Source organism: Opisthocomus hoazin, chromosome 36 (assembly GCF_030867145.1).
Source record: "Opisthocomus hoazin isolate bOpiHoa1 chromosome 36, bOpiHoa1.hap1, whole genome shotgun sequence".
NCBI classification, from domain to species: Eukaryota; Metazoa; Chordata; class Aves; order Opisthocomiformes; family Opisthocomidae; genus Opisthocomus; species Opisthocomus hoazin.
Window position 1 is genome coordinate 604,543 of NC_134449.1, and position 27,017 is coordinate 631,559.

General features: G+C 55.3%; 1 protein-coding gene and 2 long non-coding RNA genes across 5 annotated transcripts; 2 read left to right on the plus strand and 1 right to left on the minus strand.

The window, feature by feature from the left end:
* The first annotated feature begins 406 nt into the window (after nt 1–406).
* LOC142365332 (medium-chain specific acyl-CoA dehydrogenase, mitochondrial-like) lies at nt 407–12,886 on the plus strand. Of its 2 annotated transcripts, none has more exons than XM_075446064.1 (12): nt 407–569; nt 2,634–2,730; nt 3,452–3,549; nt 3,660–3,729; nt 5,943–6,043; nt 6,135–6,215; nt 7,007–7,137; nt 8,658–8,766; nt 9,137–9,277; nt 9,354–9,449; nt 10,656–10,904; nt 12,799–12,886. In XM_075446064.1, exons 1-12 carry the CDS (start codon nt 546–548, stop codon nt 12,868–12,870), a joined length of 1,269 nt encoding a protein of 422 aa, XP_075302179.1. In that variant the 5' UTR covers nt 407–545; the 3' UTR covers nt 12,871–12,886. The 2 variants fall into 2 exon arrangements, with proteins under 2 accessions (XP_075302179.1, XP_075302178.1); XM_075446063.1 differs by having other exon boundaries at nt 463–569; nt 2,631–2,730.
* LOC142365337 (uncharacterized) lies at nt 11,494–13,871 on the minus strand. Its single transcript, XR_012766428.1, has 3 exons — nt 13,701–13,871; nt 12,549–12,732; nt 11,494–11,534 (listed from the first exon to the last, which is right to left on the minus strand). It is a non-coding gene; the product is annotated as an uncharacterized LOC142365337 (long non-coding RNA).
* Nucleotides 13,872–13,991: 120 nt separating this feature from the next.
* Nucleotides 13,992–24,751, plus strand: LOC142365336 (uncharacterized). 2 transcript variants are annotated; one of them, XR_012766426.1, is made up of 5 exons: nt 13,994–14,261; nt 15,317–16,132; nt 22,928–23,327; nt 24,081–24,250; nt 24,655–24,751. It is a non-coding gene; the product is annotated as an uncharacterized LOC142365336 (long non-coding RNA). The 2 variants fall into 2 exon arrangements; XR_012766427.1 differs by lacking the exons at nt 22,928–23,327; nt 24,081–24,250; nt 24,655–24,751 and having other exon boundaries at nt 13,992–14,261; nt 15,317–16,135.
* The last annotated feature ends 2,266 nt before the right edge of the window (nt 24,752–27,017 follow it).

Genomic DNA, 27,017 nt, shown 5'->3' on the forward strand with positions numbered 1-27,017 from the left:
ACAGGAGCATCTCTCCTGCGAGGAGAGGCTGAGGGAGCTGGGCTTGTTCAGCCTGGAGAAGAGAAGGCTGCGAGGGGACCTTAGAAATGCCTCTAAATATCTGCAGGGTGGGGGTCAGGAGGACGGGGCCAGACTCTTTCCAGTGGTGCCCAGCGACAGGACAAGGGGCAACGGGCACAAACTGGAGCAGAGGAAGCTCCAGCTGAACCCGAGGAAGAACTTCTTCCCTCTGAGGGTGACGGAGCCCTGGCCCAGGCTGCCCAGGGAGACTGTGGAGTCTCCTTCTCTGGAGATATTCCAGCCCCGCCTAGACGCGGTGCTGTGCAGCCTGCTGTGGGTGACCCTGCTTGGGCAGGGGGTTGGGCTGGGTGACCCACAGAGGTCCCTTCCCCCACCCCGCCCCGTGTGTTTGTGACATAGCGCCCGGCCCCGTTCCGCCCTCAGCCTTGGTCACAGCCCAGAGCGAGGCCAGGCCCCGCACCCCACGGCCCCACCGCCGCCCCAGCCGGACAGCGCCGGCAGCTGCCGCGGGTCGCCTGGGCAAGATGTCGGCCTTCGGAGCCTGCCGGGTGAGCGGGGGGGGCCGGGCCGGGCAGGAGGCCATGGGGTGGGGGGCGGCGGGAGCAGCCGCGGGCCGAGGCGCCGGGGTCCTCCCGCCGAGAAGCGGGACACGGGGCGGCCCCCCCCCCCCCCCCCCTCGGCCCTGTGCTCCCAAGTGGGTGAAGGGTGAAGGGCGGCGGGGCGGGCGGCCACGGCCCTGGGGCCTCGCCAGCATCGCACTGCCCTTGGCGGCTCTGCTGGCCCTGGTGGTTCTGGTGGCCCTGGTGGTTCTGGTGGCCCTGGCGGCTCTGCTGGTCTTGGTGGTTCTGCTGGCCCTGGTGGTTCTGCTGGCCCTGGTGGTTCTGGTGGCCCTGGTGGCTCTGCTGGTCTTGGTGGTTCTGCTGGCTCTGCTGGCCCGGGTGGTTCTGCTGGCCCTGGTGGCTCTGCTGGCCCTCGTGACTCGGCTGGCCCCGGTGGTTCTGCTGGCTGTGGTGGCTTCGAGTGGCCTCGGTGGCTCTGGTGGCGTTGGGACGCGGCAGGCACTGGGCGTGAGCATGGCTGCGGGTGCCTCGGCGCCCAGCCCACCGAGCTGGGCAGCGGGGTGGCCAGCTGAGTGGGCGGGGGTCGGCCGCACCCCCAGGTGTCGGGAGCGGCGGGTTCCCGGCCGTAACCCACAGGAACGACGTCGCGCGCCGCTCGGGTGCGGACGCCGCGCGAGTTCTCTGGCACGACCTCGGCAGCTGCCTCTGCATTGGGCATCGCCGCCGAGCTCTGGACTTTGGCTGCTTCAGGCCCAGCTTTCTGGTGGCAAAAATTATGACAATTACCTGGCTTTTTCTCAGCCCCATCTGCTTCTTGCCCGCTTCCGGATAAAATAAGGTGTGAAATGTTTTGGGGGGACCCAGATCTTTGCAGCGGTTTGTCGGAGCTGTTTGATCCTGTTGGTTTTACCGTGCGACAGCGGCCGCAGCGAGGGGAGAACGCTCAGCCGGGCAGGTGGGGCTGGGGGAAGGCAGCGACCTGGCCAGGCTGGAGAGTTGGGCAGAGAGGAACCTGATGAGGTTCAACCAGGTCAAGGGCAGGGTCCTGCACCTGGGGAGGAACAACCCCAGGCACCAGGACAGGCTGGGGCGGCCCTGCTGGAGAGCAGCTCTGTGGAGAGGGACTGGGAGTGCTGGGGGACGACAGGGTGACCATGAGCCAGCAGTGTGCCCTGGGTGCCCCGAAGGCCAATGGGACCCTGGGGTGCATGAGGAGGAGTGTGGGCAGCAGGGCGAGGGAGGTTCTCCTTCCCCTCTGCTCTGCCCTGGGGAGGCCTTATCTGCAGTGCTGTGTCCAGTGCTGGGCTCCGCAGTTCAAGAAAGATGAGGAGCTACTGGAGAGAGTCCAGCGCAGGGCTACGAGGATGAGGAGGGGACTGGAGCATCGCTCCTGCGAGGAGAGGCTGAGGGAGCTGGGCTTGTTCAGCCTGGAGAAGAGAAGGCTGCGAGGGGACCTTAGAAATGCCTGTAAATATCTGCAGGGTGGGGGTCAGGAGGATGGGGCCAAGCTCTTTCCAGTGGTGCCCAGCGACAGGACAAGGGGCAACGGGCGCAAACTGAGGCACAGGAAGTTCCGTCTGAACGTGAGGAAGAACTTCTTCCCTCTGAGGGTGACGGAGCCCTGGCCCAGGCTGCCCAGGGAGGCTGTGGAGTCTCCTTCTCTGGAGGTATTCCAGCCCCACCTGGACGCGGTGCTTTGCAGCCTGCTCTGGGTGACCCTGCTTGGGCAGGGGGTTGGGCTGGGCGACCCCCAGAGGTCCCTTCCAACCCCGACCATCCTGTGACGCACCGTGCCGCAGCGGCTGGCGGTGGCGAGCGGTCCAGGCGCAACGCAGTGCCTGCTGGCAAGCACGGTCCCGAGCTACGATGCCCTCATCGGCGGTCCCGTGCTTAGCAGCGGCCGGCCTGCGCTTCGTCACCCTTTACCTTCGCAGACGTTTTCCGTTTTCTCTGGAAACGCCTCGTCTCCCCCTGGTCCTGCCTTGTGCTCTCCCCGCTGCGGCGCGCGGGAGCGGCGGAGATCTCACACCCGTCTGCTTGCTTCCTCAGCAGATGCTGCGAGCCGTGGCGGGGCGCGGGTGGAGGCCGCGCTCCAGCAAACCCGCTCCCAGCGCACACGCCAAGAGGCCCGGGGCTGGCTTCAGCTTTGGTAAGTACGGCAGGTTTGGGGAGGAATACGGCGTTACGGACAAATCAGAGTTAGGAGGAAAGCCAGCCGCGCTGCGGTTCGGTGGGAATTTACAAGGGGTTTATTCTGAGTAGATTTCTGTTCTCTTTTAAAAAATCATTTGAAAACCAAAATCACTTTCCTCTCCAGCTGAGGAAAGCCGGGCACGTTTGTGATGTTTATGGGGTTTTATTCTTTTTCGAACTGATGTCTGTCTTCAGCTTTTTCATTGCCAGAGTTCCCTCAGCTTTGAAGAATGATCTCAAGTTGGCTTTTACAATGTTAAAATAACTGTCTGTAGTCTTAGCGGAATGCGGTTGTAAAGAAATTCCCCCCCGTTTAGGCCTGGTACGTAGGTAAGAGCAGATTTAGCAGCCAGACGTTTGGAGCGAGTAGCCAGAACCACCAGATGAGGAACGCCGCTCTGCCTCTGTCTCCTCCTCCGTTACGCAGCGCTCCCCGCTGCGTCGCCGCTGGCGTGCGGATGAGTCGGTCAGAGATCAGCGCGGGTTTTCTCTGGAGCGAAGGAGGAGGTCGAGCCGCTTGGTTGCTGGAGAGGCACGGGGAGGCGGGTCCGCGCGGTCTGGGTTGTCCTGGGAGGAACTCATGCTTGGTTCTTCTTTTCTCGTCACCTGACAACTGGCAGAATGAAAAAGAGTACGGAATTTGCGAGGTGGGTTTTTTTACGTTGTTTTTTTGCTAGAACTGACTGATGAACAGAAAGAGTTTCAAGCCACTGCTCGGAAATTTGCTGTGGAAGAAGTTATTCCTGTTGCTGCACAGTACGACAAAACTGGAGAGGTAAATTACCATAGAGTAGGGGGGGAAAAGTCGATTTTTATCTTAATCTGTGTCAAATTTATAATGTTAACGGTGACGAATCCGGAAGTGATTCTGCCTGTCTGTTCCAGTATCCTCTGCCGCTCATAAAACGAGCTTGGGAGCTTGGTCTTATGAATTCGCACATACCGGAGAGCTGCGGTAAGTAACCGTTCTTTTTCATCTGTAAAATAAAACAAAGAAAAGGCCTTTGAGGAGATTTATATGTTCCGTATAAAACGAACAGTCGCCCACTCGACGCTCTAAACTTCCTCAGCAGGCAGGCTGGCGCCTGCAGCTGGTGCCGGGGGCAGACGTCGTCTGGCCACAAACTGGGCAGATCACGATTTCCTAATTTGTGACCAGGTTTTCTACCGTGGCGACAGCTGCCCGACGGTCCCCTGGCGCGGCGCGGCCGCTGGTGGGGCGGAGGGGTCAGAAGATCGCGTTTTGATCTCGTTTCTGACGCAGGCCGGAGCAATTTCCGAGTTTAGTCCGGAAGGACGGTGTTCCAGTTTAGGTGCCGTGCGGTACGGCAGTGCTTCGGTGTGTGACTGACCTTGGAAAGAAACGTTACATTTCAGATTTTCCTTTTGCATTTATATTACCTGAAAACGAAGCTGGGGAATTGTCCCTAGCAGAGCCTGTATTTTTGAAGAGTCAGCGGAGGGTGGACCTTTTATCAAAAATTTAATTAATAAGGAAGAAAGAGACAAAAGGAGTAATTGTGAGGAGCAGCCACAAATTCTAGGGAAACTCGAGGCTGAAAGAGCATTAAATTAAAACTTAGAAGGGACAAACTGGACGCCATTCCTTTACAAGGTCTGCAAGGGAGAGCAGGGAAAATGCACCCCAGTCAGCCTGATGCACCGCGTAAGTTAACAACACGATGAAGTACAGTGGAGCAGACACGCCTCCGGCACGCCGTGGGGTTTTCCTAAAAGGAAGTCAGGGCACAAAAAATAAATGGAGTTTGCTGCAGGAGCTGATAAGCCTGTGAACACCTGGGTGGTATAAAATGCTCAGACTTTGGAAATTAATGTGAAAAATCAGCTGGTTTCATAGCGGAAAAATCAGCAGCACAGACTGGCTGGCGCTTGGGCTGAAGAACCAGGGAGAGGGTGTCCCCAGGGAGGTCACAGAGTTAGCTGGGAATACCGAGTTACTCCGTGTCGAAAAGGTGTGAAGAACTGCAGGGGAAGGCTGTGAAACTGGGCAACTGTTAAAATGGCAGACGAAAATCAGAACAGGAAAAATGATGCACCCAGGAAAGGAAAGAAGCAATCCAGGCTTCCCAGAGCAAATGGTGTCGTCTGAGCAAGTTAGTGCCTCTGAAAAAAAAACAAGATTTGGGGGGTTAGAATATAAAGTGTTGTGAAGATGTCAGCAAAATGCCCACAAGTGGTCAAAGCCATAAACTTCAGGTCAGAAATTAAGAAGAGAATGATGAAAAAAGCAGAAGGCATAATTCTGCTGCTGCCTGAATCCAAACTGCGCTTGCCTCTGCAGTTCTTTAAGCAGCCTGATCCTGCCACCTGGAAAGGGTGTCGTGGGAAGGGAGGAGATTCCTAAAAAGGTGACAAAGATGGTAAAAGGTACAGAACAGCTGCTGAGTGAGAAACACCGCAGCCGTCAGCGTGGTGGGGCGTCTGAGAAGGGACCGCTAGCTCACCGTCCCTTTGGTGCGACCCGAAGGCAGCAGGGCCAGAGCAAGTGAAAGGAGGTGGCTCCACACTAAGTGCAGAGTTAATTTGTGTGGCTCGTTACCCCTGGATGACACCGGTGCTCAAATTGTACGTGGGGGCAAAAAGAGAGCGGGCAAATCCCCAGAAGAAATCTCTTGTCAGGGGCTGGCTGACAGAGAGACCAAGGAAACTTGTGGCTGAGGAAGTCACCTGAAGGCTGAGGAAAATATTCTGAGGACGTATAGCTGTATCGTTACTGCGTTTTTATCCACTTGCCAAAGTGCTGGCTGCTGTCGGGAGCAGATTACCGGGTTGGTTTTCTGACCGATGCTTGGTTTTTGTATTCCTGAGTGCTGTGGTAGCTCAGGAGCCCGTGTCGCCCTTCCTCTGCTTCCTAAGAACTCTTCAGAAGATTCTCAGATGTGAGGTAGTTGAAAGGCTTTGGCAGTGCATTCTCGCAGTTGTCCCACGTCAAGCCCGTCACCCTGCAACGGATAAATGTGATTTTTAAGTCATCTGTTACTACTCTGAGAAAACTTTTCTTTGGAACGCTTGCGTGGGAATGTCTGATCGAACACAGGGCACAATCAAATGCATGAGGGGGAATGTGTTTCCGATAATTAATTTTTGTCGCTCACTGATGTGTTCCACTTCAGCCTCGTTTTAGTCAGTGAAATATTTGAACTGTAGGTGGTCTGGGCCTCGGCACTTTTGAGTCCTGCCTTATAACGGAAGAGTTAGCGTACGGATGCACGGGGGTTCAGACTGCCATTGAGGGGAACTCCCTAGGGGTAAGCGCTGTCCCTTCCTGCCTCCTTTCAGCTGGAGTCCGTGCCCTTTAGAAAGGTGGCTTAACGCTCTAAATATTTCATTTTCTTTCAGGAAATGCCAGTAATCATTGCGGGAAATGAGCAGCAGCAGAAGAAATACTTGGGAAGAATGATAGAGGAACCACTTATGTGTGTAAGTAGGACTTGGGAACACTGTAGAATGTTCCGAAATTACATTCATTGGGTTTTTTGGGCTGTTTAAAACACTGATATCTACTCACAACTTAGCCTGTGTTGGTTTTTAAACAAACCGTGGCGTTTACTGAAAGCCAGGGAGTACTGAATTAGATGTAAGCAGGAAGCAAACAGAAGATACTGCCTGGAAAAGCATCCGAAGTCGCTTCCAGGAAATTAACGCCTTTGAATTCACTCTCAAGGGAAGCTGCAGGGGTGTAAGGAAAATGCAAGGTTTGTAGGAGCACAGACGCAATCAGATGGGCATTAAACTGCACTTAGGGATGTCAGGTGATATTTAAGCAGAACTTGTCACATAGAAAGATGTAAAGATTTATGTGCAGTGCGTTAAAATGGCAGAAACTAAGCCTCATGAAATGAAGAGCACGGTTCCCATAAAATTTTACTCTGTGCTCTTACTTTCAGATTTCAAAGATCGTCAGCTTTCGTGTCAGAGTTTGTGAGGCATAAGGGAGGGGGGTGACTTATTAAAAGTTACAGAATGGTTCTGGTTATCATTAGAAGATCATTCCAATTATTATTATGGATTTATAAGGAGAACTAACCCTATGTGCTTGGACTCTTGCTCAGACAGCTGTTGGGGTTTTTCGCTGTAGTATTTTGGGGTTTTCCACACAGTCCACTTAAGACTTTTACAGATCAGTTTGGTGCACGTGATTCTGCAATAATTTCTGGTTGCTTAAAACCAGAGTTTTATTCCTCAATATTTGGCATTTTCTTTTCTTCTAGGCTTACTGCGTAACCGAGCCTGGCGCAGGCTCTGACGTGGCCGGTATAAAAACCAAGGCTGAGAAGAAAGGAGACGAATATGTCATCAATGGTCAGAAGATGTGGATCACAAACGGTGGGAAAGCAAACTGGTGTGTTGGCTTTTGACTGGCGTCCCATTCTGCTACTCTGTTCCGACCTGAGGTGCCCCCCACGCCCCTCAGTTAGACACCAGTGGTTCTCTGAAGGTCTGGTACAAAGCTGAGCCTTCGTCATGGTGCATCTCGCTGCCCTTGGACCTGTGACCAGTTCGTCAGGGCAAGGTGTGAGGCAGGGCCGTGTGAGGCAGGGCCGTGCAGCGTCTCACATGGACACTGAGCGATGACGGGACAACTCCACTCAAGAAGGCCTCTCAATTTTTGCTGCTGTCAAACAAAACCAGTTCCGCTGTCTCTTCCGGGAAGGGCAGCACCAGTCAGAGTTAACTGGCCCAGTGCTCAAGAGGCTCCTGTTACAAGGGACCTTGCTCTGTGGCTGTGGTGGCCCAGATCAGTTGCTTCTGATTCTGCTGGAAACGTCTCTCACTTCCAGTGAAGACAGAAAAATGCCAGCATTGTGGTGTGACCTTTTATTTTGCTAAGGGAAGACATTTGCCCAGTGCCAACGGATCCAGGTTTTGCTGTGGCGTCTGTGGAGGTGCTTTACAACACAGACCTCCTTCATCACGTCTCACACAAGAGCATGCTCATCCCCACCACACAGATTCTTTTGAATTCAAGAGGAAAAACTTGACACATTTATGTCTAAAGCTGGATTTTCTTGTTATTTATTTCTCTGTTCAAGGCAGACCCCTCAAGGAGAATCTACCACAGAATCACAGAATCACAGAATGGTAGGGGTTGGAAGGGACCTCTGTGGGTCATCTAGTCCAACCCTCCTGCCGAAGCAGGGTCACCAACAGCAGGTTGTAGAGGACCTTGTCCAGGCGGGTCTGGAATATCTCCAGAGAAGGAGACCCCACAGCCTCCCTGGGCAGCCTGGGCCAGGGCTCCGGCACCCTCAGAGGGAAGAAGTTCTTCCTCGTGTTCAGACAGAACTTCCTGTGCCTCAGTTTGTGCCCGTTGCCCCTTGTCCTGTCGCAGGGCACCACTGGAAAGAGCTTGCCAACCAACCAGCTCTCTTTGATGTTACTGAGCACCATCAGTGTGATTTAGCACTGTTTGATTTCTAACGGAAAAAAACTCCTTTATAGCTTATACTTAGCAGAACAAAACTGAGATCTTCGAAATCAGCTGATAACTTGAAGGTTCTGCACGCAGTACTGTGATTCCTGATTTTTACGTACGTGCTGTGAAGTGGTTTCTGTTGTACTGTGCGTGAAGCCGATGGGAATGTTAAGACTTAAAATACATGGAAAAGGTGAAGGACCTTTGCGTGCTGACCTGAGGTGACTGTAGTAAATCTGGACTTTGGCAGTAAGAGACGCACTGACACTTCCTCTCTCTCGCTGCCTCTCCGTTTATTTTTGGCAGGGCCAAAGGGTTGTTAACTGAGTGGCAGATCTATTATATGGTAGAAAGACACATAAAAGCATCCCATGTGTTAGCTAAAAAAGTACCTGATCGTTAATTGCGAGGAGAAACGGACTGCCCTCGTCTCTGTTTTACACCAGGTATTTTCTGCTAGCGCGTACCGATCCAGACCCAAAAGCTCCCGCAGGCAAAGCCTTTACTGGATTCATTGTGGAAGCGAATAGCCCTGGAATCCAAGTCGGAAGAAAGGTGAGGAGCGTACCTCTGCTTTGACAAGCCGTGAGTTCTCATTCGCTTCTAAAGCGGTAACGCAACAATCCGCCGTTCACACTGGACACCCTGGGCTAGTTCTCTTTGGGGAAAGAAAGACAAACGAATGATTACGGCTGCAGAATCGATTTCACAAACAGAGACAGGAAACTGCTTGGACAAATTACGGGCATGGCGGTCTGTAAATGCAAAGCTAGTGTTTGTTGTGTACGTGATGATTTTTAGACAAAGCCAAAGTGTTTGGGGGAAAAAAAAATTACCTGATGCTTTGAGTAAACTGAAGAATGAAAATGTGTTGCACCTTGGCAGAATCCCATTGAGTTGCACCTCTGTCAACTTCCCTGTACAGGAAATGAACATGGGCCAGCGCTGCTCCGACACAAGAGGTATTGTCTTTGAAGATGTCAGAGTTCCGAAAGAAAATGTATTACTAGGTGAAGGAGCTGGCTTTAAAATCGCAATGGGAGCTTTTGATAAGACCAGACCACCCGTAAGTATCAGAAAGAAGTTACTTAGAAATTCCCTTTATATTTTCCAATTTTCATCCTGTGCTGTGTTTAATTCAGGTAGCAGCTGGTGCTGTTGGGTTAGCAAAAAGAGCGCTCGATGAAGCTACCAAATATGCCTTGGAAAGAAAAACCTTTGGGAAACCAATTGTTGAAGTAAGTTAAATATATAAAAATAAGTATATCCAAAAGCTACGTTTTCATACCTGATGTACTACGAGTGAATTTTCAGCGTTGTTCCTTTACATTCAGGACGTGAGATTTATGGTATCTCTGCCACTGCTTGGCTTTTCAAGTATATAGGTCAGCGCTATCTGAGTAAATCTAGTTATGCAGTAACTCCTGGGATTCTTCAGTAATTTATTGATGATAATAGCAAAATCACAAAGAAAACTCCACCCAAAACCCTGAAACTGTCAGGACACACTGAAGCTCTTCAATGCTCATGAGCAGGGATTTTCAGGGAAGGAGGAAATCTCCCTGAGGCAGGGACACAAGACTCACAGTATTAATACTAACGGAACACATTGCCAATCACACTGCTTTCCTGGCTTAAAGAAATATCCATAAACATCCGACTAAATACAGATCTCATAAAAAGGAAAGCACAACTTCATCAATCAATACTTAATCCCTGTGACTAAGTGGATTTTAGAATTAAAAACTTAAAAGTCTGGGCGGCCCAAACGGTTCAGGAACGGGGCTTGAGGTGAACCGGTGTGCTACACCGAGGGATGGAAAGGGGAATCAAAACGTGAAGTGATAACTGGAGGGCTGGAGCACCTCTCCTCCGAGGACAGGCTGAGGGAGCTGGGGCTGCTCAGCCTGGAGGAGAGAAGGCTCCGGGGTGACCTTAGAGCAGCTGCCAGTGCCCTGAGGGGCCGACAGGAAGGATGGAGAGGGGCTTTTCACAAGGGGGTGCAGTGATAGGACAAGTGGGAGCGGCTCTAAACTAAAAGAAGGCAGATTTAGAGTAGACACAGGAAAGAAATTCTTCCCTCTGAGGGTGGTAAAACACTGGCCCAGGCTGCCCAGAGAAGCTGTGGCTGCCCCCTCCCTGGCAGGGCTCAGGGCCAGGTTGGATGGAGCTCTGAGCACCCTGGGCTGGTGGGAGGGGTCCCTGCTGATGGCAGGGGGTTGGACCCAGATGATCTTTAAGGTCCCTTCCAACCCTTCCTATTCCATGATTCTATTCCATGATTCCATGATTTTGAGAGCCTGATCCAAATTCTGGAGAACTCAAGTATGATTTCCTGAGCGCGCTGAGCTTGCAAATTAAGATATTAAGAAGACTTTATTCTGCTTGGATGTCAGAGGGTTTTAGGCAGGCAACGTTAACATGGTTTGTTTCCTCAACCGCAGCACCAAGCAGTGTCTTTCATGCTTGCTGAAATGGCCATGAAAGTGGAGCTGGCCAGGATGGCTTACCAGAGGGCTGCGTGGGAAGTCGACGCTGGCCGCAGGAACACCTACTACGCTTCCATCGCAAAGGCCTTCGCCGGTGATATTGCGAACCAAGTAGCTACGGACGCAGTGCAGATTTTTGGAGGAAATGGATTTAATACTGAATATCCTGTGGAAAAACTCATGAGAGATGCTAAAATCTACCAGGTGAGTAAAAGAGAGGATGCAATCTGTACAGTCATGCATACATTTTATATAAAATAAACTAATGGCTACTTATTTGAAATGGTGACGTGCACACACATAGAAGTTTTGAGGCTGAGAGCAATAATCCTTCCATTTAAAAAAAGGGCATGCAAATCAGGCAAATTCTTGCCTACAAAACTCTGTGTGCATGAGATCAACAGCTTAACCTGCCCAAGAGGAACAGCTGAGTCTTCCCCTCAGCCCCATACCTGGTGCAGAGAACGGTCGCTGGAAATCGCATCCTGTGCCTTGTCATACCCAAAGCGGGCGCACAGAACAAGCGACGCGCGGTGGCTGCACCGAGTGTGCCGCTTGCCTCCCTCCTCGTTGAGTCTAGAGGAGAACACTCCAACAGCTTCTGCCTCATTCCTCATCAGTCACGGTGGGGGTTGGTTTAGGGGTGTTTTTTTTTCCTTTCTGCTTCCCAGGCTCTGCATCACTTCTTGCTGTGCTCTGAACCTTCTGCCTGAAACTTTGGTGTCGTAAGCTGGGCTTTACTTCACCTGAGATATCACCAGCACTGAGTGTCACGTGTTAGTTATCTTGTGCGTGTTCATTAACAGAAGTGTGGCGCAGCCTGCAGTGATTAGCCTTTAAAAAAAAAAAAAAAAAAGCCCAGAACAAAACCCCCAACAAAATGTTCCCATATTTACTCATATTTAGCCCATAGTGGCTCATAATCCCCAGATCTTTTTCTTCAGCGTTATTACCAAGAAATTATTCCCCATCATAATTCTTCTCGTAGCATATACTATGCTACAGTTCTTTATTTGGAAAGAATGATTGAATTATGTTCAGGAAAACCAGGAATCTTTTATCTTTTCACATCTTCCTGACATTAATAATGACTAGAAAAAAACACACCGAAACAGAGGACAACAAGAAATGCATGTGGGCCGTGACCCGCAGCGCTGTAACAGGTGTCATTCTGAAGATTCTAGGTAGTTGAAATTTTGTTTATTGCTGACTTCACAACTATTCTCACTAGCTGAGAATTTTTCTCTACCTCAGGACAGAAAACTGCTGGTTTGGAATCTAAAGGTTCTTCGTATTAATCACACTCCTGCAACTGGGGAAATGAAAGAGTAACTGAATTTGTCATGATTGGGCTTTTTTGCTGTCAGGCTCCACCCTAATGTGACCACAGGTTACAGCGTCTTTATTTCTGCAAAGCTGCCTAAGGTTCTTGGGAGGATTATCCCCGTTTTATGACTACAGACAAAGTGAAATTCCATACCTCTGAGCAATCTGCCAAAGATTCGCTTTGGCAGAGCTGGGAGCTGAAAGACTTCAGCCCCTGAGCTCTGTTTCTGGAGGAAAATGTAAAAATACATGTCAAGAAAAAAAGGAGGAAATAGTGTGTTGAAGACAGTATTAGTTCAGAAAGAGTAGTGGGAATAAATGGATGAAAGGGACCGTTTGCTATGGCCTTGAAAGGCTAGTCAAAGGAAATGCAGCACTTCCAGCGCAGGTCACCTCCTCCCCTCCACCCACTGTTTCCAAACCCGCTTTGTGAAGCCTAAGTTACGTATTTTCTTCCCCAGAGAAGACATTTCCCCCATCCTTCTTTACTCACTACCTCTGTTAATTCCATGAGAACCTTACTGAGTTTTGCTGAGCGCATCGGAGAGAACAAGACGGTCACTTGGGATCTCGTGTGGGATTTATTGCATTCAGCCCGCTGTAGTTACTCCAGACACACTGGAATTTTGTTCAGTTTTCTCTGTCTTTTGGCACGCCCTAACCCACACAGGGGTAGTGCTATGAAGGTTTACACGTGTAGAAAGATCTGTTAAAATATTAAAAACAACACAAAACAAAAATCAGCTAACATTATTGTAATTCTTTTTTTCAGATTTATGAAGGAACTGCTCAGATTCAAAGGATGATCATAGCCCGGGAACATATCGGCAAATACAAGGCTTAAAGAAACGTTTCAGGCACGTCTGGTGTGGCTGTAGTGTTCTGTGTTCTAATGGAAGAGGATCGGGGAGTGTTTCTCAAGACAGAAGGGCATGGAAAGACACCTTTTCCTTCAAAATCTTTGCTGTGCACATGATTAAGCAGTCCAGCTGCACCCCCCGTCCATTCCCTCACTTCGCTCCTTCTGGCGAAAGGAGCCTGGCAGGGACCCTCCCCGTTCCTAGGCTACGTGTGAAGTTTGAGGTGACAAGACAAGCAAGCAGCCCCAGTCTCTGTGACTCTGTGCGAGCAGTGCCATGGGCACATGAGGCTGAGCAACAGCTTTCCAGGCTAGCCCCTTCTGGCTGCCAGCTATCTGCAGACGTTCACATTTTCGAAGCAGGGCTGCACGAGGCTCTCGGCACGGACCCCCTAAGCTACATTTGAAGTTTGAGGTGGCAAGACAAGCAAGCAGCCCCAGTCTCTGTGCCTCTGTGCGAGCAGTGCCATGGGTAGATGAGGCATGTGTCTTTGCCTTTCCATGTGCCCTAAGGACTGGCGTGGGCCTTTCGGGAGAATCGAGCAGCTGCAAAAGGGTATTTTGGTGCCTCCCAAGGGCCTCCATTTCTCCTTTTGTGCTTTCCAGGCCGCTCTGTTTGCCCTCTGGTGTGGCTTGCAGCTCTACAGGTGCCGTTTGGTGCAGCCCACAGCTCTCCGTCTGCCCTCGGCTGACACCCAGAGCCCTCCCTCTGCCTTTCTCTGTGCCCCACAAATGCCTTTACCCTCTTCTCCCCTCAGGATTGGCTCCAGTGGCCTCCCACCCTGTCCTCAACAAGAGGAAGCTGGGGGACGCACCGGGCACACACGGCGCTTTGGGTCTGGGGGGGCCCCCGGCGGGCGATTCCCGGCGCTGCCGGCTCCACCCCGCGCCCGTCCGCCGGGGAGCGAGGGCCCTGCTCCCGCCGCGCAGCCCCCGGCCCGGCTCCCCTCACGGGCGCTGCCTCCCTTCGCGGGGTCCTTCCGTGCCGCGGGGTGCCCGTTCACCGCCTGCGTGCCGCGGGGTGCCCATTGCCACCGCCTGCGTACGGCGCCGCCTCGGAGCGCCGGCGCGGGTCAGGCGAGCGGCGCTGGCAGCTCCGGCGGGGTCCTGGCGGGAGGGGTCCTGGCTGGCGCGTCGAGGCGGGAGGCGGCGGCGCTGGATGGCTCTCAGCGCGGAACGGCGCTGGGCGCGGGCTGCGGTACCGGTGGGGCAGGGTCTGTGCCGGCAGCAGCCGCGCCTCCCGCCCTGGTGGGGGGGGGGTGATGCGATGAACCGCGCAGTCCCTGGACGTGTCGGACTCGAACCCTCCCTTCTGCCCCGACCGCCGCGGTGCCTGGCGCTGGTTACCGACAGCCACAAATTAGGTCGTCAACGCGGTAAGAACATCCCGTCACAAAACGGGTTTCATTCCTTAAAGTCAGCAACGCTAACCTGGGCTGAAGTGTGTTTTTTTTAGTAGCAGCTATAAATGTTTTGCTATTTATTCTTTTTTTAATATTACAAACTGTGTTCCAGCGTTTGCTGCTGAGCCGCAGAATCACAGAATGGTCGGGGTTGGAAGGGCCCTCTGTGGGTCACCCAGCCCAACCCCCTGCCGAAGCAGGGTCACCTGCAGTAGGTTGTAGAGGACCTTGTCCAGGCGGGTTTGGAAAGAGACTCCACAACCTCCCTGGGCAGCCTGGGCCAGGGTTCCATCACCCTCAGAGGGAAGAAGTTCTTCCTCGGGTTCAGCTGGAGCTTCCTCTGCTTCAGTTTGTGCCCGTTGCCCCTAGTGCTGTCGCTGGGCACCACTGGAAAGAGCTTGGCCCCGTCCTCCTGACCCCCACCCTGCAGATATTTAGAGGCATTTCTAAGGTCCCCTCTCAGCCTTCTCTTCTCCAGGCTGAACAAGCCCAGCTCCCTCAGCCTCTCCTCGCAGGAGAGATGCTCCAGTCCCCTCCTCATCCTCGTAGCCCTGCGCTGGACTCTCTCCAGTAGCTCCTCATCTTTCTTGACCTGGGGAGCCCAGCACTGGACACAGCACTGCAGATGGGGCCTCACAAGGGCAGAGCAGAGGGAGAGGAGAACCTCCCTGGACCTGCTGCCCGCACTCCTGTTGGTGCACCCCAGGATCCCATTGGCCGCCTTGGCACCCAGGGCACGCTGCAGGCTCATAGTCACCCTGTCGTCCCCCAGCACTCCCAGTCTCTCTCCACAGAGCTGCTCCCAGCAGGTCCGCCCCAAGCCTCTCCTGGTGCCTGGAGTTGTTCCTCCCCAGGGGCTGGACCCTGCCCTTGCCCTGGTTGAACCTCATCAGGTTCCTCTCTGCCCAACTCTCCAGCCTGTCCAGGTCACGCTGGATGGCAGCACAGCCTGCTGGTTTATCCACCACTCCTCCCAGTTTGGTGTCATCAGCAAACTTGCTGAGGGTACACTCTAACTCTTCATCCAGGTTGTTGATGAAGAAGTTAAGCAAGACTGGGCCCAGTACTGACCCCTGGGGCACACCACTGGTTACCGGCCTCCAACCAGACTCCGTGCCGCTGATGCCAACCCTCTGAGCTCTGCCACTCAGCCAGTTCTCAACCCACCCCACCGACCACTTGAGCGATGTTCTGCTGTGATAGCTGTAAGCCTTGAAATGCACGTTGACAAATCACCAAACCAAACCTCAGAGTATCGACATCCTGCTGAGCAAACGAGCACGAATCCTTCCTGCTTCGTGCTGGACCAGCATGACCAAATGAGAAAAGAAACTGATCCACAACGCGGAGGAAAACTACGACCTTCATTCTCACGACCCCCAGAGGGACCAGGATGACCCCCTCGCAACAGTACGTGCAGCTGCAAAAAAAATATACCAGGATGTGCCACATAGAGCCCGGAACCACTAAACTATAAAGAGAGACTCTGCTGGGGGGTGGGGTGCGGACCGTTGGCGGAGCAGGAGGCTCCCCGGCCGCCCAGCGCTGTTTTGCCTGCTTCATCGCTTGCTTAAATAAATTCTATTGCTAATAAGGTCACAACTGATTAATTAACAATTGGCTGCTCAATTTGACTTCGTCACGGGATGTGAGCTTCTGTAACAGGTATAAATGTTTTGCAATTGATTTTTTTGAATATTACAAACTGTGTTCTAGTGTTTGCTGCTGAGCCGGTGTTTCAGCGAGGGCAAGGGCCGGAACGTCACGCAGGGGCTGATGCAGCGCAGGTCACTGAAGCTGCTGATGTGAAAGAACATCGCAAAATTCCATAAAAATATTGCCAGGTATGTTTTCAGCTTGTTTCATTCCTGACTATCGCAATCGTTACTTCATTTCAAATTTTCAGTCTTTTTTTCTTTTTCTTTTAATTCTAAAGCCGTATCTGCTCAAAGGCTCAGGGCTTTTAATTTGGCTGCTGTATGTAAACACATCAAATACTTTTTTTTGTGCAACTGGGTTACATCTCTACAGCTGCCGAACGGGAGCTGTGAAGAAACAGGCGGGGCAGACGCTGTACACGCTGTATCGTCTCATCGCATCTTTTTTAACCTGTCTCTTAAAACCTCGTCTGAGCTCTGCGTAACCTCCCGCTCGGGGCCGTGCGCGTGCCGCAGGGACGAGTGCCAGCTCTGGCGACACCTCCCTGCCCCTCGCTGGAATCCGGCGCCGGCAACGGGAGCCAGACCCAGGGCGTGGGTGCCCCGGGCTGGGGGGGGGAGTGGGAGTGGGGTCCCAGTGCTGCTGCTGGGGCCGGTGGGCTCCCCGTGCAGCTGTGGGAGCAACTGGGGGTCTTTAGCTTCCAGCCACTGCGGCAGGGACAGTCTGGGTCCCCAAAACCAGCTGCTGGGGGGGACTGGCGTGAGTGAGGGGCTCTGTGCCTGGGGTCAGGGGGCGAGGGTCCGCGTCCCCCCGAGGCAGCGGGGCGGGGGGTGCGGGGGGACTCACCGGGGAATCGGTACCCGGGCTGGGGTACCGGTCGGGCAGGGTCTGTGCCGGCAGCAGCCGCGTCCCCCGCCCTGGGCAGAGACCGCGGCTCCCGGGGGTCCCGGGCTGGCTCTGCTGGAGGAGGTGGCAGCTCCCGACAGCCCACGGCGTCCCGCTCTGCAGAGCTATAAATTATCTGTCTGCATTGCTGTCATGGCTGCCACAAAGACACGATTTCGTTGCCTGTGGCAGGATACAGGGCAGCAGCACCTTCTGTTCGCTGCCCTGCTGTGCGCTGAGCGGGCGTAACGGGGGAGCACACAGCTGAGATCAGGCCGTGCCAACATCTGCCTTTCTTTGCAGAGCATTCGGAAACCTCGAGGTGCCCTAAAAGTTCGTATAAATAACAAAACAACTCTAAATATCCTATTATTTATGGAAAGTTTTTGATTTTTGCCTGACAGCTCCTTCCAACACGACATGTCAACAAGAATCTGTATGACTTTGTTGCCCCCCACCCTCTGTTCCCTCTCTGAGAGCAGAAACGGGTGCAGGGACGGAGTGTTCACACAACCCCCCAGCTCTGCCCGGGTGCCCGGGCCCCAGCGCAGCTCCCGCCGGGCAGGGCCGTCTCCTCCGCAGCACCGGCCCCGCTCCCTCCGCGGCCGCCATGCTGGATGAGACCCCTACGGGATCGTCCCTGGGCATCAGCGGGGAGCAGGACGGCGCGGGCAGAGCCGCAGCACACAGCCCTCAGCACCAGCTCCGTCCCGCTGGCAGGGCCAGGTGCCATCGAGGTGGCGGGGACGGCTGCGGGCCGTGACACCGGGGCTGAGAGCAGCCCCAGCTCGGGGATGGCCGCCATTCCTGCTCTCCAGACGCCCCGAGCCCTCACCTGATGTTCCAGGGCTGGGGCTGGAGCTGGACGTGAGCGTCAGTCTGGGCACAGCGGCGCGGCAGAGCCCCCAGGCAGCTCTCGGACCCCTCGGGAGCCCGCCCGGAATCACGGAGGGTGAAGCAGAGCTGTGCTGCCGGCATTGCCACCCCGTGAATGCTCCCCGACCTCTGCAAATGGAGGCATTTCCCAGTTGTCACAGCCTGCCAGTGTTTCTGCCCAGAAACCTCTGCTACACGCTGCCTTTGCTGGGGGTCTCGGCGGAGACCTGCGCTCCCAGGTTCCCCCGTTCCGTGAGCAAGCAGCCGCTCGCTGGCGGCTTTCCGCACGGGGCCGTTCAGCAGGGATTTGCAACAGCTGGCGGGTGCTGCTTGCAGACACGAGTGGGAAAAGACAGGGAAAACCTTGGGTTAAAATTCTTCCCATTCTGCTCTTCAAGTGCCTCTACGCTGTCTTGGGCTGCCTTTAAGCCTGAGCCCTTCATTCCCCGTTGCAAGTCGCTCGCTGAAGGGAAGGAGAGCAAATTCTGATGTGCCTAAGAAGAACCCGTGCCTCAGTACGAGGGACACTGGCGATACTGGAGAGAGGGAGACCTTGTTGCGGCCGCCAGTACTTAAAGGGGGGTTGTAGGAAAGCTGGGGACAGGCTTTTCAGCAGGGCCTGTTGTGACAGGACAAGGGATAGCAGTTTTAAACTGAAAGAGGGTAGATGTAGATCAGATCTAAGGAAGGCATTTTTTTTGGAGGAGGGTGGTGGGACAGTGGAACAGGTTGCCCAGAGAAGCTGTGCAGGTCCCATCCCTGGCAACGTTCCAGGTCAGGTTGGACAGGGGCTTTGAGTAGCCTCGTCTCGTGGAAGATGTCTCTGCCCGTCTCAGCAGGATGTTCTGACTGGGTGATCCCCGAAGGTCCCTCCCAACCCAACCCATGATTCTGTGGCTCTCAGCCCGTGGATGGTGGTAAGTGCTTCTGAGGTCACTCGTGCCCCGGTACGTGGTGGGCCGGCAGCAGGCGCAGGGGGTGGGCAGGTCTTGTCTCCTTGTAGGAAAACCCTGAAGCAGCTCCCGCGTCCAGACTGGAGCGTGAGGCCGTACGTCGTAGTCTCGGCCCCGCTCTGTGCCTGGCGCGGGGCAGCCCGCAGCCACCTCCAAAGTGTCATCCCTGCGGGTCCCTGCTACCAAAACCCTGCTGATTGCGCCCAATACAGGCACTTTTACGTTCATCCTTGGAGTGCGGGGTCGAACTGGGGCAGGTGGTCCGTGAGTCGGTGGCCGCGATCTCCCCGTGCCGCAGTTGGCTTTCCCCGAGGTCCCTGTTCCTTTTGGCATTCCCGGCAGCTTTTCACAGCTCATTAGCTACGCTTACGATTTGTCGCTCTGGGGTTCTGCTTTGGACAGCTTCATCCTTCCATGAAACAGTAACACGTTCTTCACAATCCTGTTTCTTAGTTTCTGTGGTGAATTTTGAACTTACAAGATTACGAAACTGTAGCTATGCTAAGGGTAGGGCTTTACAAAACTACCTACAGCAGCAATAGCCCAGCTGTTTCGATGATCTTGTCACATTTTGATTCCCCTTTTTATTCCTCAGTACAACGCCGGGGCTGGAGCTCAGGGTGGTGCTGGCCGAGCCCTGGGGCGAGGGGACAGGGCTGAGCTCTGCCCGGCTGGGTCCCTGCCGTGCTTGGCCCGTCCGCCCCGTGGCTGCGGCAGCGGCTCCGGGCAGCGCTGCGGTCTCAGGCCGGCGTTGCGGCGTGAATCCCGGCCCCTTTTCCCGGGGCGTTTGCAGCATCGCCCCGTGGCGCGGGAGGCGAAGCCCCGGGATTCCTCGTGGAAGTGCTGAGGGATCTCGCTGTGGGCGAGAAGTTCAGGCGTCGAGGGTGGCGTGTGGACTTTGAAGGCACGCAGCGTCTGCCCCGGGGGTTGGTTTGAGGAACCTGGTGCCGCAGTCCGCTTGCTGGGCGCGTGGGCTAGCGCCGAGGTGCGGACGTTGCTGTGGGTGGGGGAGGCCTCTAAATATCTGCAGGGTGGGGGTCAGGAGGACGGGGCCAGACTCTTTGCAGTGGTGCCCAGCGACAGGACAAGGGGCAACGGGCACAAACTGGAGCAGAGGAAGCTCCAGCTGAACCCGAGGAAGAACTTCTTCCCTCTGGGGGTGACGGAGCCCTGGCCCAGGCTGCCCAGGGAGGCTGTGGAGTCTCCTTCTCTGGAGATATTCCAGCCCTGCCTGGCCGCGGTGCTGTGCCCCCTGCTCTGGGTGACCCTGCTTGGGCAGGGGGTTGGGTTGGGGGACCCACAGAGGGCCCTGCCAACCCTGAACATTCTGTGATTCTGTGGTGCATGGGTACCCCCAAACACCATGGCCACCCTGGTTCTGGTTCAGCCGTGGCTCTGAGCGTTCTCAGACCCGTCCAGATGCAGCCCCTCGAGGGCTGTATCCCGTAGGCAACCTCCCTGGGGCAGCTCCTTGCCCTCCTACCAGGGCGCTGGGCGCCTGCTCATGGCACCAGCTGTCTTCACGTGGCTGGGCTTGGTCCCTGGGGCTTTTCCCCGTGGGAGCTGTGTGCTCGGTGGGGAGCGCAGTCGCCCTTTTCCCAGCAGCAGTGGTTAATGCTCGGAAAGGGTCTGCAGCTGACGAAGGAAAGGGTTGGCAGCGCAAGTGAGGGCTGCAGATGTGCTCCTGTTCCCGTCCCCTGCACAGGGACACGGGTCGTTCGCTCTTGTTGCGGGGCAGTTTCAGTTCTCGCAAGCGTCTCTGTTCCTGGAATTCCAGAGAAACCTTTGAATCTGTTTGGAGGCTGAGGTGGTCCTGGAGAGCCCCGTCCCGTGTCCAGGCAGCCCAGTGCTCCGCTCCTCGAGGGCTTGCTGGTCCGAGTGAAAGGCAGCAGCTTGCTTTCCCTGGGAACCCCTCCTCCAAAGCTGACCAAAGCAAGCACAGTCTTTGTGTGTGGATGGCAACAGTCTGTGCATGGGTAAGTGTCCCGGTTCGTGTCGATCTCTCAAATTTACAGGACAACGCACTTTGTAAATTCAGATTTATTTCGCAAGCTCCTCTGGTTTAAAAAAAAAAACAATCAAGCAAAGGCTTAGTCCCCTTTGTACAGATGAGTCTGCCATGTGAATTCTCTAATTCATTAACTTGTGGATTTGCTGCACCTTCTCAAATACCTCGTGTGTGATGGAGCAGCTTATGCTGGAGGCCATCATGAAGCAAGTGGAAGAAAAGAAGGTTATCAGGAGTAGTCAGCGTGGATTCACCAAGGGGAAATCATGCCTGACCAATCTGATAGCTTTCTACAGTGACATGACTGGCTGGGTAGACGAAGGGAGAGCCGTGGATGTTGTCTACCTCGACTTCAGCAAGGCTTTCGACACTGTCCCCCATGATATCCTCCTAGGGAAGCTTAGGAAGTGTGGGCTGGATGAGTGTTCGGTGAAGTGGATAGAGAACTGGCTGAATGGCAGAACTCGGAGGGTTGTCATCAGCGGCGCTGAGTCAAATTGGAGGCTGGTAACAAGTGGTGTGCCCCAGGGGTCAGTACTGGGCCCAGCCTTGTTTAACTTCTTCATCAACGACCTGGATGAAGAGTTAGAATGTACCCTCAGCAAGTTTGCTGATGACACCAAACTGGGAGGAGTGGTGGACACACCGGCAGGCTGTGCTGCCATTCAGCGTGACCTGGATAGGCTGGAAAGCTGGGCAGAGAGGAACCTGATGAGGTTCAACAAGGGCAAGGGCAGGGTCCTGCACCTGGGGAGGAACAACCTCATGCACCAGTACAGGCTGGGGCGGTCCTGCTGGAGAGCAGCTCTGTGGAGAGGGACTGGGAGTGCTGGGGGACGACAGGGTGACCATGAGCCAGCAGTGTGCCCTGGCTGCCAAGAAGGCCAATGGGATCCTGGGGTGCATCAAGAAGAGTGTGGCCAGCAGGGCGAGGGAGGTTCTCCTTCCCCTCTACACTGCCCTAGTGAGGCCTCATCTAGAGTACTGTGTCCAGTTCTGGGCTCCCCAGTTCAAGAAAGATGAGGAGCTACTGGAGAGAGTCCAGCGGAGGGCTACAAGGATGGTGAGGGGACTGGAACATATCCCCTACGAGAAGAGGTTGAGGGAACTGGGCTTGTTCAGCCTGAAGAAGAGAAGGCTGCGAGGGGACCTTATAAATGCTTACAAATATCTGAAGGGTGGGTGTCAGGAGGATGGGGCCAAGCTCTTTTCAGTGGTGTCCAGCGACAGGACAAGGGGCAACTGAGGTACAGGAAGCTCCAGCTGAACCCGAGGAAGAACTTCTTCCCTCTGAGGGTGACAGAGCACTGGCCCAGGCTGCCCAGGGAGGCTGTGGAGTCTCCTTCTCTGGAGATATTCCAGCCCCGCCTGGACAAGGTCCTGTGCAGCCTGCTGTAGGTGACCCTGCTTCGGCAGGAGGGTTGGACTAGATGACCCACAGAGGTCCCTTCCAACCCCTACTATTCTGTGATTCTGTGTTCTCCAGAATCTTGCAGATTCTCTGGCTGCGTGTCCGAGAGGGCAAGAGTTACCCAGCCAATGGTGGGAGTGCTGCTGCACCCCAGTGCGTGCCCAGCGTGCCCTCTGAGCGTGCTGCTCGCACTTGGACCTAGCGGTGCTGCTCCCGGTGGTGTCCCAAACTCGGGGTTGGTTTGCCCGCTGTGCATGACACCAATGTGCGCTCCGAGCAGAGGGGTTTGGCTGCGTGTCTGTGCAGATACGGGTGTCTGTCCCGAGGCAGCAGCCCTCGTTCACAAGCCGACAGCCATTGATGCTTTTCGCATTGCCATAGTCCTCTTCCTAACACACGTGCCCTGTGATTCTGTTAACCGAGTGGTTTGAGTCTCTTTGCGCAGCCTGTAAATTAGTAGGCGTGCTGAGTTTCTTCATCCTTGGAGTGCGGGGTCGAACTGGGGCAGGTGGTCCGTGAGTCGGTGGCTGCGATCTCCCCGTGCCGCAGTTGGCTTTCCCCGAGGTCCCTGTTCCTTTTGGCATTCTCCGCAGCTTTTCACACCTTGTTAGCTACGCTTACGATTCGTCGCTCTGGGGTTCTGCTTTGGACAGCTTCATCCTTCCCTGAAACAGTAACACGTTCTTCAAAATCCTGTTTCTTAGTTTCTGTGGTGAATTTTGAACTTACAAGATTACGAAACTTGTAGCTATGCTAAGGGTAGGGCTTTACAAAACTACCTACAGCAGCAATAGCCCAGCTGTTTCGATGATCATGTCACATTTTGATTCCCCTTCTTATTCCTCAGTACAACACCAGCACGCGTCGGGCCTCGGTGAGAGCCATGTGTTGCGCCAGAAGCTGTGCAGAAGTCGGGTGAACGGTCGCTGCGCGCCGCGCGCCGCGTTGGTGAGGACTCTCGATGCCTTGAACGTCTGAGCCAGCGCTGCAGGGCGTGAGCCACGTCTGGTTTTCAGATGACCTGCAACGAAGTGGGAGTGCACACCATCCTGGGCGGGTGATGCTCCTTGACGTGCTGTCCTGATGTCTGTCAGCTAGTGACGGATCCGGCGTGCCACCTCTCATGCAGAGCATCTCCTCGGTCCCTCTTCCAGGCAGCCAGCCCAGGCAGAGCAGTCACAGCCATCACCTCTGTCCCTGCTCCGTCAAGCTGTAGGGAATCCGAGGAGCAAGTTGAAGACACTCGGGTGAGAAAACTGTTCATAGAATCACAGAATCTTTAAGGTTGGAAAAGACCTCGAAGGTCATCAAGTCCAACCGTCAACCCAACCCCACCATGCCTGCTCAACTATGTCCTGAAGTGCCACGTCCACACGTTTTTTGAACCCCTCCAGGGATGGTGACTCCACCACTGCCCTGGGCAGCCGGTTCCACTGCTCGACCACTCTTCAGTGAAGACGTTTTTCCTAATGTCCAATCTAAACGTCCCCTGGTGCGACTTGAGGCCATTGCCTCTCCTCCTATTGCCTGTCACTGGGGAGAAGAGAACGACCCCCAGCTCACTACAGCCTGTGTTCAGGCAGCGGTAGAGAGCGATAAATCCCCCTCAGCCTCCTTTTCTGCAGACGGAACAACCCCAGCTCCCTCAGCCGCTCCTCATAAGACGTGTGTTCTAGACCCTTCTCCAGCCTCATGGCCTTGCTCTGGGCACGCTCCAGCACCTCAACGTCCTTCCATTCTGCTCTGCTGAGAAGAGCCTTTTGTTGCCTTCTGGGGAGAAACGGGCCCGGAGGACGCCGAGGGATGAGCTTGGAGCAAGCGGTGGCTCCAGCACCGAGCTCGTGGCCAAGCACTGGATCCCATGAGTGTGGGCAGGGTTTCTGGCTGTGGCATGCTGGCATCGGCCCATTGAGAGCCTGCTGGGTGGTGACGTCTGTCCTGGTGACAGTGAGGGCCTTGAGTCATGTTTTGATGGTCCCTTTGGTGTGTCTCCCCCGCAGGCTGCGATATTCCAGCTGACCAGCGCTGGCTGCGGGGACCTGGCTGCTGCGCTCAGCCCCAGCCCCAGTCTGCAGGAACTGGACCTGGGTGATGGTGACATTGGAGACCCTGGACTTCAGCTGCTGTGCGAGGGGCTGAAGCAACCCACCTGCCCGCTGGAGATCATGGTGTGAGGGACCCGGGGCTCCTCGGGGCAGCCCTTGGTGAGGTCTGGGCTGGGGCTGGGCAGCTGCTGCCGGCAGGGACGGGGAGAGGCTGCCGTGGGTCCCTGCACATCCCGTGCTCCCTGCCTGCCCACCCGCAGAGCAAGAGGGGAGCGTAAAAGTGTGTCCCTCCAGGCACCTTCTTCCCTTTCCCTGGGTCCTACACCCTTGGGGTGGCTTCCAGGTGAGCCTTGTGGGGCAGAGCGGGTGGATTCTCACTCAACACCTGAAGAAGTTTGCTGGTAGCTGTAACTGTGCCATTGCTTTGGTCCAGCCACGTCCAGTCAACTCCTGGCCATGTTAGCATCTTGCCTGGAGGGTCGTATCCCGTTTCTAGAATTGCCGCTCCAAGATTTACCTCTTTCTTAAGGCTGTTGAGAGGTTGAACGACATTGCTGTTTGGTGGTGGAAGACCTGAGGTTGGACTTCAGTGGTTGTCCTGTCCCCAGCCAGAATGGAGCAGACTCCACCTCTCCGACACCTGGACATCTTCGTGCTGCGCGCATGGGTGGGTCGTGCCTCCTCTCAGCGGAAGAAGGGTTCTGGTACCAAGGTCCTTCTTCTGAAGGAAGGGCGGGCTCTGTCAGACCAGAGTCGTTCATGGGGCTGCTGATGGACTTTTCCCAAGTCCGCGAGGTCTTGCGCTGCGCTGCTTTGGCTGAAGAATCAGCAAAGACGGCCGCCCTGCTGGTTTCCACTGCCTGAAGCCCGGCTGAGTCTCAGTGACCTGGGCGAAGGGTGAGCTGGTTGGGGCTTGCGTGCTTTGGACAGAGAGGAATGGCCTCGATGAAGGGTCCTCAGGGGAGCAGAAATCCTCAGACCAGCTCAGCCCATTAACCTCCCCGCTCCCCGCCCCGTGCCAGCTCCCGGGCAGGGAGAGCAGCAGCTGGGGAGTGGGGAGGACAGCGAGGGGAGGTCTGGCAGGCGCTCGGGAGTGGGAGGGGGTGAAGCATAGGTGCTGCTGGTGCCCGGTCGTGCAGTGTGCTGGGGTGTCAGGCAGTGGTCAGTGCCAGGCGGATTTAAGAGTTCTTCTTCTCTGCTTCTCTCCAAAGGTTGATCAGATCTGGATTAATGAAGGGACGCAGCAGAAACTGGCTGTCTGAAAGAGAAAAAGCCGAGGTAGAATAAATTGCACATTTCTGGAGCAGGGCGAGGTCCCTGGCCTCATGGTGCTCTCACAGAGACAGGCTGAACACTAAAAGTGAGGCAGGGCTGAGGGGATGTTTGTAGCATTTATGGATATTCCCTTTAATGCCAGAAAGGGGTTACCAGCGTCTCTGGTCGGGACGTGGCTGCAGTCGTGGCTGACTGTCGTGACGAGGGCGGGAGATGCTGCTGGGGACTGAGTTCTGCTCGGGCGCGACGGCAGCTCGAAGGGGTCCTGTCCGGATCCCCGTTAGGGCGCGAGGCGGGCAGAGGGACTTAGGGCAGGGATGTAGAAGAACGGCGCTGAGGGTGCAGACAGAGGAGTGTAGGCCCTCCTGCTTGAACTTTCTGGGAGCTTTGTATGTCAGGGCGGGTGTTTTTCCTGTTCCCAGGGCCCATGGATTTTGATAGTTCTGATTTGACAGCTTCAGAGGAGCTTGCTTCTGTCTCTTTTGTTTGTCTTGCTTTTATGCCGGAGAATTGCTTCTGGTTTTGCAAAGGGGGCCTGGCTCGGGGATCTCCTCAGGTTGTGAGGTTTTCCTCCCCTCCCGTAGCCGGTGCCAGCCTCTGGACTCTCCTGGTGCCAGACGATCCCTAGGGACGCCAGCCATGAAATCTTTCCGGGTCTGGTTTTCAGTCCACGAGCAACAACAACATCGCAGTGGCAAAGCAGGAGCTCCCTGAGCTGCAGAGACGCCCTCTGCTTTGAACTCCCTTGGCCTCCCAGGAAATCCCTGAAAATACCCGTCCAGGTCCTTCCTCCTCCCGCCTGGCTGTTCCTGTGCGTGTGTAGTGACGGGATCACGGATCGGTTCTGACGCGAGGGGACTTCGCCGTGAATGCACAGCAGTTTGTGCCTGTAACCACGCAGACGAGGCGGGCGTCCCTGACGGCGCCGGGGCGAGGATTCGTGGAAGCAGAGAAGGGCAGAATAGCTGGGCTGGGAAGGACCCAACCGCCTGCTCGAGCTGGGTCGGCGGGAGCAGCTTGCCTTGGTCGTGTCCCTTCGGGTCTTGAGTACCCCCAGGGACTGAGAAGCTGCAGCCTCTCCGGGCAGCCAGGTCTGACGCTTGATCACGCGCACAGTAACAAGCTTTTTGTTACGTTTGCAGAGTCCCCAAGTGCGAGGTGCAGCAGCTGGGGGGGACAGGGGACGGGAAGGAGGGGCTCCTGGGCTCGGAGTGCCCGCCAACCCGACAGCCGAAGGCCGGGGGGCTCAGCCCCAGGCTGAGTGGTTGTGCTGCTGGTGGTCTGGGTCTGTCCCAGCCCAGCCCCTGCCTGGCAGAGGGGCTGCGGAGCCGCAGCTGGACCACGCTGAGCGGGATCTCCTGGGGTGCGACAGTGGGGGGTGCACGGGCTGCTCGTCTCTCCTGCTCTGTGCGTGTGGGTGCCAGCGCCGTCCCCGCCAGCAAGTCTCCTCGTTCTGCCTCCAGAACAGCCGAGGAGTCGTCTGTCGGATCAGCTGCCGTCCTGCGTTCGCTGTCCCTGCGGAGAAGCCACCTCGAGCCCATTCTCAGAGCCGGCGAGCCAGTGACCACGCTTGGGCGGACGTGCCCGTCCTCAGCCCCCTCCTCGCGCTTGCGCTCG